This window comes from Mytilus edulis, chromosome 4, assembly GCF_963676685.1.
Source record: "Mytilus edulis chromosome 4, xbMytEdul2.2, whole genome shotgun sequence".
Lineage (NCBI taxonomy): Eukaryota > Metazoa > Mollusca > Bivalvia > Mytilida > Mytilidae > Mytilus > Mytilus edulis.
Window position 1 is genome coordinate 16,387,884 of NC_092347.1, and position 12,282 is coordinate 16,400,165.

Consider the following 12,282-nt stretch of genomic DNA (forward strand, 5'->3'; position numbering starts at 1 on the left):
TAATATGTAAGAAGATTTTTGTTTTTGATTTTTATATTCTCTCTTTTCCTTTTTTTGAAAAGGAATGACTGTAATATTTGTTTCTGTCTATGAAGAAATAACATAAAAAATGTGGTGCACATTGAATAACCCGTGGGCAGTTTATTTTAAAGTGTGCACCACATTTTTTATGTTATTTCAAATAGACAAACAATATTACAGTTATTTTTTATAATCTATTTCAATTTCATTTTAAACCGGATTAAATCATGAAAAACATTGACGACATCACGGTCATATGACAAAATTATGTCTATGAGCTGATATACAAAACAACGTCAGCTCTGCTGGTGGACTGTTAGTCCCCGAGGGTATCACCAAGCCCAGTAGCCAGTACTTCGGTACTGGCATGAAAATACGGATTTTTTGTGTTATTAAAATTTGCAGTTACAAAATGTTAAAAATTATTATAAATTAAGGAATGTATCTCCCTCGTGCAAAGCTCTGATTCCTTTCACGGATTTGGCTATACTTTTTGGTCCTTTTGGATTATAGCTCTTCATCTTTTATATAAGCTTTGGATTTCAAATATTTTGGCCACGAGCATCACTGAAGAGACATGTATTGTCGAAATGCGCATCTGGTGCAGGAAAATTGGTACCGTTTATGTTATTATCAGACGCGTTACATCCAAATTTAATTATTCAAACATGGTCATAAAAGTTATCCCATAGATTAAAATTTTCTATCTAATTCGGTTAATACTGTCTTCTTCTAACATTATTTTATTCTACTCATCACCGGTTTTCTCTGCGCACTGGCAATTATTGAATTTCGTCGAGGTGTCATGTTTAAGGTCACTGCATACGAAAAAAATCTGTCGGCAACTAAGAGTACGGGAAGAAAATAAATCAATGGCAGCACATTTCTGACGATTTGTATGAAATAAAGGATGAAAGTCTATATACACATTCCTTATAATAAACTATGCAAAATGCCTGTACCAGCTCGGGAATATGACAGTTGTTGTCCATTAGTTTGATGTGTTTTATCATTTGATTTTGCCATTTGATAAGGGACTTTCCGTATTGAATTTTTCTCGAAGTTCAATATTTTTGTGATTTTACTTTTTGCTACTAAAGGATTTTGGGATAGGGTATGGGTTAAGTATATTAAACATATTCATATTTTTTGGGTTAATTTCAATGATCGTATGACTTTAAAAAGATCGATCCAAATAGCTGGAAAGTTAAGATTTGTTTCTTTTTTTATTTTTTCAGACCTGAAATATCTATAGCATTATACAAAGTAACATCTGACAGTTCAGTCAATTGTGCCTGGTAACGACGGTTTTAGATCAAATGGTAAAACTACAAACATATTTTTCAATGACATTGTGCAAAAGTTATTTCTCAGTAAAAACAAGACACATATCAATCTACATGATGGGTTGAATATTTACAATGCAGAGGACATGAAACATACAATATAACAATGAATTGTGTAATCTGAAATAAGTAATTACTTTTATTTAAATGTGTAACTTACACCAGAGACATACCTATATATATGTTTTTGCTTACACTGTATGAACCATTGATTATTCTGCGTTTTTATAGTTATCAAAAGTACCAGGCTCATAATTTTCAAGTTTGAGTTTGAAGTAACACCATTATATAGCCAAAGAATATAGGACACAACAAATAATGAATACAGAGCAATAGACAATAAACAGAAACAATAGAGAATAATGGGGGGGGGGGATTTACTAAGAAAAGAAGAACACAAATCTAATGATTAAACACATTACTTCGAGTTTGTTGTATTTCATTCTTTTAGAGGTGCGAGTTTAAAAACGTGATGACGTTGTAATTATTAGTGAGAGCGTGTCAGTAGTACATTGGCGTGGGCCTAGTTATCATAAATTCATGACAAATGGTATACAGCACCATTGTCGCCTGTTAATGAACCAACTTCTGAGCTTTATTTTGGGTTTAATTAATTAAGTACGCTGATGAAAGCAGAATATGAAGTTATAAAGTACAGTATATACAATATCTTTTTATTACTATATAATACTTCAGACGATCGTCGGCTCGGAGACAAACCGGCTTAAAAAATTTTGTCTTCAAATTTAATAGTATCGATAGATAGAGAAACACTTCTTCAAAGAATAAAGAATACAGAAAAATGGCCTTCATTTACAAAGAATGCAGTAAAATGGCCTAGATATGCGAAAAATGCAGAATAAAGGTTTCTCATCAAAACTTTCCACTTTGCTACATTTGCTAAGTTCCAGATTTATGACTATAGCAATGTATAAAGACAACTTCCAAACAAAGTAGCAGTAATAACCGTATTGTCACCAATATAGCAGTTGGTAAATGTCATTTCCTGCCCAATACTAAATTGAAAACAAGAAGTAGTTTCCCAACAAAGCTGTGCACAATCGTTCAAGTTGGTTGCTGTCTGTAACCGTACATGATTGATGATGGTTGTGTCATTGGCAATTCTCCGAAAGTAAACACATCTCTCGTTGATCACGTTATTATCTATAAAATACACACACACACACATATATATATATATATATATATATATAATAGTCTATAATAATTATAGTCTTGAAAAGTCCCAAGATGGATGAAAGCGCTAGACAATGCTGCTTTAAAAACTTATTTTGTGTATTTAATTTTTGATATATAATTCTGTACACCGCTTGAAAAGAAACTTTTTTTGTATATATAAACTTCGTCTCGGGCTGATATGGGGGTCTCGGGATGATACCCGGGCCGATATGGAAAAGGCCATGTATTAATCCATAATATTATATTCTAAAATAGTAGTGTTTTCAGTTCTCCTAAAATTTCCTTTGAAAAGATTTCCCGACACAATCGTCATGAACACCAAAAACCATCGTCTTTAGTCAAACTGTCTTGAGAATTGTATCTTGATTTTTTTAATTAACATAGCTTTTAAACTTTAAATGTAGTAATTGACCCTGTCAAACCAAGCCAGTGCAGAAGTCACTGGATGGATTAGTCGGATTGTGTTACTTGGATCAAATTTGATTGGAAATCTAATAATATGGATTGTGAAAACCCTCAGGAATGTAATTTTCCTGAGTTTTTATACTGTTCTTCTTCTACTATTAGTGAAAGTTAAATGATCATGACTACCCGTTCCCTTTCTATTTTGGACTTTTAGTCTCATGTGAATGTAATTTCAACATTGATGAACTGTATAAAAAGTGAAAAAATGTTATAAAATGCTATAGTATTAATGCTATTGTAATTTACCAACAGAATGCAATAACGCCATGTTTCTTCTGCATCATAAGTTCTTTCAAATATTTAAAAACAGAATTATAACGCGATCATATGGGTAACCTTACCTACAGTGGAGGAAAGTGTTGTTATCAAAGGCGTTGTTTGAGCGTCTGAAAATTTGTCTTCTAGTGTTACCGACGACGTGTGAATTTGGGTTGACACGGCTTTTGATAACAAAGGTGTTGTATAAGCTTCAGGAAACTTGCCTTCTGGTGTAACAGTCGATGAGTGAACTTGCGTTGATAAGGATTCTGTTTGCGAAGGTGTTGTTTGAGCTTCAGGATAGTAAGCTTTTGGTGTTAAAGTCGAAGAGTGAACTTGAGTTGTAAAGACTTCTGTTACCAAAGGTGATGTTTGAGATTCAGGATAGTTAGCTTCTGGTGTTAAAGTCGATGAGTGTACTTGAGTTGTTAAGGCTTCTGTTTGCGAATGTGTTGTTTGAGATTCAGGATAGATAGCTTCTGGTGTTAAAGTCGATGAGTGAACTTGAGTTGTTAAGGCCTCTGTTTGCGAAGGTGTTGTTTGAGCGTCAGGATTAATAGTTTCTGGTGTTAAAGTCGATGAGTGAACATGTGTTGATAATGCTTCTGTTTGTGAAGGTGTTGTTTGAGATTCAGGAAAGTTAGCTTCTGGTGTTAAAGTCGATGAGTGAACTTGAGTTGTAAAGGCTTCTAATACTTGAGATTTTGGATAGTTAGCTTCTGGTGTTAAAGTCGATGAGTGAACTTGCGTTGATAAGGCCTCTGTTTGCGAAGAAACAGTAACATCAATTGTATAGTCACCTGAAGTAAAACATTTACGTCGTTGTCATTTTTTTATGAATTAATCATAACGGGCTTTTAATTGATGTTAGTCGACTTTTTCTTTAAAAACGAAATTGGAATTATTGAGTTGCAAAATCAACAGAAATAGCATGCTTATCATTTATCGGTTCATGTATAAAGAGAAAAATATATTGTGTTATTTATAGATTATAGATGTGTATGGTGAACGATAACCATCAAACATACCGTACATTTGACGAGTCGAGTTCTTTGTCATATTTATAAAAGTAAGGAAGTAACTTACGTAAGTAATTATTGTTTATCAAATAAAATATAAGTAGGTGATATCCCTAACAGAAAATTCATAAGGGAGCACGTAAAGAATTCTTAAACGCACGAACTATATTTGGTTGCAAATTACAAAAAAGGAATTGTGTTTGCTAACATTTTTTTATACATGTTAATATATAATTGTTACCGGTAGCTAAATGTTTCGGGTAAATTTGTCCAAAAAATGCATTTCAGGCACGCCAAAAAATCTATTTACCAACGAGAAGATACTTCAATATATGTCAATAAACTTTCGGGTCTGGTTGATTCTGCATATCACATTAATTCATATGTAAATCATATGGTCAATAGTTTGTACAATTTAGTTATATTTCTGCATTTAATGTCATTTCATATCTGTATACATCATTAAAAGGGGAGTGTTTGAATGTGGAGCAGGATCTGCGTACCCTTCTAGAGCACCTGAGTTTTTGGTGGGGTTCGTGTTGCTAAATCTTAAGCTATCTATTTTGTGTTTTGTGTATTATTATTTGTCTGTTTATCTTGTTCATTTTTAGCCATGGTGTTGTCAGTTCATTTTCAATCTATAAGTTTGACTGTGCCTCTGGTATCTTTCGCCCTCTTATTTTAAATTTGGAAATTTCATTAAGTTAAGGTGTTGTGGGTTCGTGCTGTTATTTATTTTTTATTTCCAGTGTTTCGTAGACTATTGTCTGTGATATAGTCGTTTTATTTGCTCTATTATTAAAAAAATAATTTGTGTTATTTTATGTAGAAGAAGTAATGTTTTACTGAATATTAATTACCAAAAGAATCGTCAATGGTTAACACAGGATCACAAAGAAGAGGTGCTCCTTTCAGTGGTGATTTAATCACTGACGAATTATAAAACTGAATACAAGAAATGTTGCCATGGAAACCAGAACCTATAAGAACATGCGTGGTATCTTCTAAAAACAATTTAAATTGAACTATGTTTAATGTCAGACTTTCTTGATCAATTATCTGTTTTCCATCACCGTCCGTATAGACATGAAAGAAATCGAATTGTTTGTCCCACAGAAAGTTGAAATTTACTCCTATGAATTTTCTTTCTGTAACTTTTATTCTGCTTGTTGCGTTGTACTGATTGCCGTTGGTGTCTCGCATTGTACAACTTAAAGTTCCATTTGAGAGTAATTCTAAATGAAATGGTACAGTGCCATTTTGATTTTGGTATTTGAGTATTGTTGATCTGCTATCAGTCTCACTAGGTTCTATGTACATCATCCAAGACATTGCATATTCTCCAACACTAAATGACTTGTTAATATTGTCGATATAAACGTAACTATCATTAGAACCATTAAATGACAGGACACCAAACCGGCTGTCGTCACTTTCTACCAATGCAACATTATGGAGCTCGGCATAACTGTTAAATATTTCAGAATTGCAATTAATAAGTGTTATACACATATGTAAAGACAAAAAAAAGCAAAACGTTAATTCTATCATACTAGAGAAGTGAAAAAATAAACCACAAAGAACATTCGAACTCATTGGTTTAATTCAAACTGACATCGTCATTGCAAAAAAAAAAAGATAACAATACCAGAAGACCGACAACAGTAAACATAACGCAACGCAAAAACCTTAAAACAGAGCAACACGAATTCCAGCAAAACCGGAAATTATCTCAGGTGCTCGAAAAGGATAGGCAGATCCTGATCCACATGTGGCATTGTGTTGTACAAACCGGGTGATAAGTTTAATTCAGTTGATCACATTTATTGATGAGAGGATTGCATTGTGGTTACGATAAATGAAAAAAAAAACGCCTTTGCATGTAAAACATATATATTTCATTATGGTCAAACAACTCGTCATGACGCCCATAAAACTTTGAAAGGATATTTCAACTTAACCTTGGGGAAATGTAAATTTAATTGCTCCCTGTATCGAAGAAATAATGGTAGGAAACATGGAATATTGAATATTGTATCAACTGGGATGAATACTCGTTATGCAAGCGCTGCTTGAAATTTGCTACTGTACATAGTAATTGAGAATTCACAATTGGAAATCTAAAATTATCACTTTGTCTCCATCTTTTGTTCTCAACAGATCCCCACTGTCAATTTGAAATTGTAAGTCAAGATATAAGGGAAACTTAACCTTATCTGTTGTATCCTTTTTTTCAAGTTCGATAGGATTGATATGTGCAACATAGTGACCGAACTTATTATTATTTATTACGTGAGAGGCCATCATCTTCATAGCGGAAAGCGAAATTGAAGCAAAATGCGAGCATCTGTTTATTCTCCTTTTAAAAATCATGTTATAAATTAGCCTCATATGAATTAAGAAACTAGTCGACAAGACGAGGGTCACAGCTGCTTATGATAGGGATGTTTGTTGAATAAAACGTCCTTCAAACAAAACAAATATAGAAACTATCAATAACTTTAAATTCGATATAAAAGTGCGACGTCACTGACATGATTTAAAAAAAAAAACATTTCAAATACTAGTATATTCCGTTCATGGAATTGGAAAGTATTAAGAAACTAATATTTTAACCAAGGCAAACTTGACTTTATATGTTTGATATTCTGTCATATAGCCCCTAATGATGTACGGAAGTTTGATTATGTAATTTATACACGTTTCTCGTTTCTCGTTTTTTTATTTAGATTAGACCGTTGGTATTCCCGTTTGAATGGTTTTACACTAGTAATTGTTGGGCCCTTTATAGCTTGTTGTTTGGTGTGAGCCGTGTTAAAGGTCGTACATTGACCTATAATGGTTTACTTGTATTAATTGTTATATTTGGATGGAGAGTTGTCTAATTGGCACTCATACCACATCTTTCTATATCTACTTAAGTATTTTCAAATATCTAATATCCAAATTTTGAACTAAAGCGATTCTGATGAGTTTAATCGAGAAATCTCTTCGGATACCACATATGTATCTAGTGATGTATTAATCTAATAGATAGATAGAAGGACACATAGATGAATATGTAGCCAGATAGATAGATAGATGATAATCACAATTTTATAAATAATTCACAAGAACTACTCGTTTATATTCAAAACAAATGACTAAAGATTTATGAAATATAGGCTCTGATGACATGAAAACAAATCAGCATGACGAATCTCATGAGAAATAATTTGTTTAGGACATACCATAGAGAGTTTACTGTTGATTTATTTAAAGGATACAGTTTGACCTATTTCATTAAGGTAGATCATAATTAAATATTTTTTGAGACAGAATTTTCTTATACTTAGCCAGAATGAAGATTTTAATATGCTCTTTTCAAAAATATAATAAAAACGAGGGGTCACCGTGCTATTTTTCAAGCTATGAGTCGTTGAAAATTGCCTAAATTTGGTTAGATTGTTCATGGAAAAACATATTTGTGTGCATAAAAAAAATCTATGAGATAGAATTTTGAAATAAATTGTGAAAAGATAGGTTTTGTAATATGTTTTAAGAAAATAAAAAGAAAAAATAGTGTCACCGAACTTGTTTTCTTGCTACAAGTAAAAAGAAAAAAATCCCTATCTAACCAGTATAATTTTTTACTAAAAGAGTTATCTTCCCTTAAATGGCTCGTTTGAAAAAAAATGATTCTAAAAGCAAGAAAAATGATATTTGTTTAAATATTTTGGATAATACAATAAATTGCCAAGTTTTCTTTATATTATTAAACAGTCTAACCATTAAATTGCAAATCTGTCTTCAAATTTGCAGATTTAGGCAAATAACTAGACCGATTTTTTACTGTGATTGTTCAATCCAAGATAGCGGTATACCATGACTCTACCTTAAAATGAACCATTCTGTTAAACTGTAGTCTAACAGAATATGTATAATATCACCGACAAAAACATTTTGTTGGCGTCTTTGAAAGATTTTCGATTCAGTCATTTTGTTTTTGTTTAGATTATTAAATGTTATTTAAATTTTTTGTTTATTTAAATGTATGTTTACACAATTTATAGCTGCTACATCTTATTTGTTGACACATTAATAAATAACGTCTGTCTGAGTTGCTCCAAAAAATTTCGGGAAGTTTCGCTAGCTACAAACCAGGTGTAACCCTCCGTTTTCAATTGACTGCACCTTGCTGGTGAAATGACAACTGTTTGCCTGTCGTTCCGTTTGTTGTTATTCTCTTATTACATTTTTTGTTTGTGATGCCTTAGTTATAATCATTTGCAATAAAGAGAAGAAGTTTTTTCATCACATTTAATAAAAAGAAGCAAAAGATAGAGAGAAAAAACAAGATCTAATACAACTAAAAAACTTAAGCTGAAAAACATGTTAACGAGATTTTCCAAATAAGGTCAACGTCCAATTTTATTATATTGTTATCAAAGGTACCAGGATTATAATTTAGTACGCAAGATGCGCGTTTCGTCTACATAAGACTTATCAGTGACGCTCTGATCAATATAGTCATAAAGCCATACAAGTACAAAGTTGAAGAGAATTGAGGACCTAAAATTCCAAAAGGTTGTGCAAAATACGGCTAAGGTAATCTATTCCTGGGATAAGAAAATCCTTAGTTTTTCGAAAAATTCAAAGTTTTGTAACTAGAAATTTATTAAATAAAGACCATATAATTATGTTTATCAAATCAAAATACATAGAACGTATTAGTTTATACAATAAGCCAGCTGTCTGAGGATAGATAACACAAAAAATTTTCTAGAGAAGATTCCAGTTATATACATACGTGCGGGAGGAATTATATTCTTCGTCATGTTTTGATGCTTCTAATTTCCAGAAGTTAAAAGGATCTGGATCTTCTTTAGAAACACACCAATCGTTCTTTCTGTTCACAACAAATGGCAAAGTTGTCAACAGAAACAGCAAACCTTCAGGAAATATAATATTCAAAATTAATGATTTTTTAGGAGTTTTCCTTTCACCCTACCAAAATACCAAACTGTCAAATTCTTATAACCTGTCAAGATTAAACAGGTGTATTAAGCGGTGTATAGACTGTTACATGGAGCTTTACTATAATTTTTACCATGCATTGATTATTATAACATATACTGTTTTCCATTATTATTATTATTAATTATTATTATTATTATTATTATTATTATTATTATTATTATTATTATTATTATTATTATTATTATTATTATTATTATTATTATTATTATTATTATTATTATTATTATTATTATTATTATTATACATACCAGACACACTGCATATTCCAGTCATCGTGGCCGACTAATGATAATGTCTAATTTATCAAACTTTATTCTAATGACGATCGTAAATATGAGTATAGCCGCTTCTTTTAAAAACCATGGCTTTTAGCTTGTTACCTGGAATTATTTTCTCTGTATCGATTTATGACTATTGAACGGTTTTCTATTGTTGCCTTTATTTCCATTACATGTGTATTTGTATTATCTTTATATTTACACCAAAATGCATTAGAATGTTGATATTAAAACTATTTGTAAAACACTAACAGAATCATTCAATTGTTTTATATACGGATTCTTTTTAAATAATGAGCTTGAATGGTAATGTAAACTTGATTTTAATAATTTATTTAGGTTTTGGAACTATCTAATAATGGTTTGTTATAAGAATTACTATACAAGGTACACCCCAAAATCGTGGCATTTTGCCCAGAATTAAAATTCCATTACACTGCGATCATTTTTAAGTTTTTTTTTCCAATCACTTGTTTGATTAATAATTATACTCTGAAGAGGTTTAACAAAATAATAATTATCTCCAATCTATCAAACTTATATTCTGAAGATGATTGTAAATATACATAGAGCCTCTACTTTAGGAGAATGTTATTTTTCATTTCAGTTTTGTTTGTTTTATCCTAATGTTTACATCGAAATGCATAAAATATTGATATAATTAGTCAAATACTTTTTCAAACACCAACAGAAGCCTTCGCTTGCTTCATATATGGATTGTTTTTTTTAAATTGCTATAACATTAAACTTGATTGCAATTTTTCTAGATTTTGGAATTATTCAATATTGGTTTGTAATGAAAATGAAGATACAAGTAACATCCCCAAAGATGCGGCTTTTTGCTATTAATCTGATACAATTAGGATGGTAACATAGTAACTCTTGAATACGTCATACACTGACAGAAGTAAATCCAAAATAAATTTTATACAACTATGAATGTTCATTATGATTAAAAGAGCACTTTGGTCAGTTTTTTTCAACCTGCTGTTTAGTTTAAGGCCAGACAATGGAAAAGTAAGCATAGGAACTATTACATAGCCTATATAGCTATAAGCTAAAAACAAAAAAAAAAGGCAACAGTAGTATACCGCTGTTCAAAACTCGTAAATCTATGGACAAAAAACAAAACACAACATTAAAATATAACACACACAGCTACGGACTAAGCATTAGACAAAATCCTATGAGAATAACCAATATAACATCAAAATCAAATACACGAATTTGGGATAAATTTTTTTACCGTGACACGTCTTATAGTAATGTGAATTCACACTCAAATATAGGAGAAAACAAACCACACAACGGAAACACAACGTAAAAATGTTACACACATAGAAACGAACTATGATATAACAATTGCCATTTTCCTGACTTGGTACAGGACATTTTTAAAGAAAAAAATGGTGGGTTGAACATGGTTTTGTGGCATGCCAAACCTCGCACTTTAATGGCATTGTTAAATATAACATTAAAATGACAACATAATAATACAGAACTACAATAAAAATAAAAAGGAGAACGTATTAGGCAAAGAAACACATGAAAAATATATAACAAAAGGCATCAGGTTTAAAGGGAAATTCCGCGATTTTTTACTTATCATCTAATTATGTTCATCTTAACATAAAAAACACATTTGCAAAGTTTTAAATTTATATTCCTTCTAATAACGGAGAAAATCAAGTATTTGTAACGTTTTTGGTTGAATTCTCGAGTGGGTCGTGACGTATTAGCCCGATTTATTGAATTCTGGGAAAAAATAAAATCTGTTTAACTCTTATAGCTTATCGACAATATACGTAATTAAAAGCGCACAGCTGACGAATGGTCGTAGTTATTAACCACAATATAATAATGAACGAAAATGAATATGCATATACCGTTTTGTATTCATTGAATTAAACTCCTATAAAATTATATGTCTCTGTCTCTAGTAAATGTTTTTGAATAAATTTAATTAATTATTGTTGAGATTTTATTCATAAAATATTTATTGAACATTTTTACTATTTACTTGTCTATTTACCGTTATTGTTTTGATAATCATTTCAATGCAACTAATGTGTGAGCAGAGTGTGTATCTTATTTTGTAAAGGTCACTGTATATTTCTCGGCTTGAGGTCAATTCGTTTACCTTGTAGCTATTTAGCCGCAGGTGTGAGTTCAAGCGTACACAGGTATAAATGTTGTTATTTGGAAAGGATATCCAGAAAGGATTAGAAAGAGTATGATGTCACGATGTTAATACACTAAGATTTAATACACGATGAGAATAAAGATTCAATAATTAAATTGTGTAAATTAATTGAAAATAAAATTCAGATTCGTAAATCCGAAAATGTATAAAAATAAAAGGAAACAATTTTTGATTACTTTCTTAGCGGCAATTGGCGTAAAGATTCAAATATGAAGTAAAAAATAGTAGTTTTAATCTTTAATAAAAACTAAATGCAATATTACCCAATTTGATATACCATTGTGCATCTGTTTGATATCATTGACTTTACCGGAATTTCTTAACTTGTATTCAAATCTGGCTGTGTTTAAATGCTAATAAAACTATTGCAATTTTAAAATTGACAAAAAAATACAACATACATGATTTTTTTTTAGTTTCTTTTTGAACATTTTATTCTTACATAATTAAATTCATTTGACAATCATTTACAC

The 12,282-nt window shown here is 30.9% G+C and overlaps 1 protein-coding gene across 1 annotated transcript; it reads right to left on the bottom strand.

Annotated features, from left to right (window-relative positions):
* Window positions 1–1,248: 1,248 nt before the first annotated feature.
* Window positions 1,249–9,326, bottom strand: LOC139519086 (uncharacterized). The gene is made up of 4 exons (XM_071310878.1): window positions 9,099–9,326; window positions 5,170–5,777; window positions 3,374–4,090; window positions 1,249–2,531 (listed from the first exon to the last, which is right to left on the bottom strand). The coding sequence occupies exons 2-4, from the start codon at window positions 5,639–5,641 to the stop codon at window positions 2,287–2,289; spliced, it is 1,434 nt and encodes a 477-aa protein (XP_071166979.1). The 5' UTR covers window positions 5,642–5,777; window positions 9,099–9,326; the 3' UTR covers window positions 1,249–2,286.
* Between the last annotated feature and the right edge of the window lie 2,956 nt (window positions 9,327–12,282).

What these genes read in the sequence shown, in the direction of transcription:
- LOC139519086 (XM_071310878.1), bottom strand. Translation starts at nt 5,641, where the DNA reads ATGTCTTGGATGATGTACATAGAACCTAGTGAGACTGATAGCAGATCA. An exon ending in AACCATTGACGATTCTTTTG is followed by an intron (nt 4,091 to 5,169) that starts GTAATTAATATT and finishes GTTTTACTTCAG; the next exon opens with GTGACTATACAATTGATGTT. An exon ending in AACACTTTCCTCCACTGTAG is followed by an intron (nt 2,532 to 3,373) that starts GTAAGGTTACCC and finishes TGTATTTTATAG; the next exon opens with ATAATAACGTGATCAACGAG.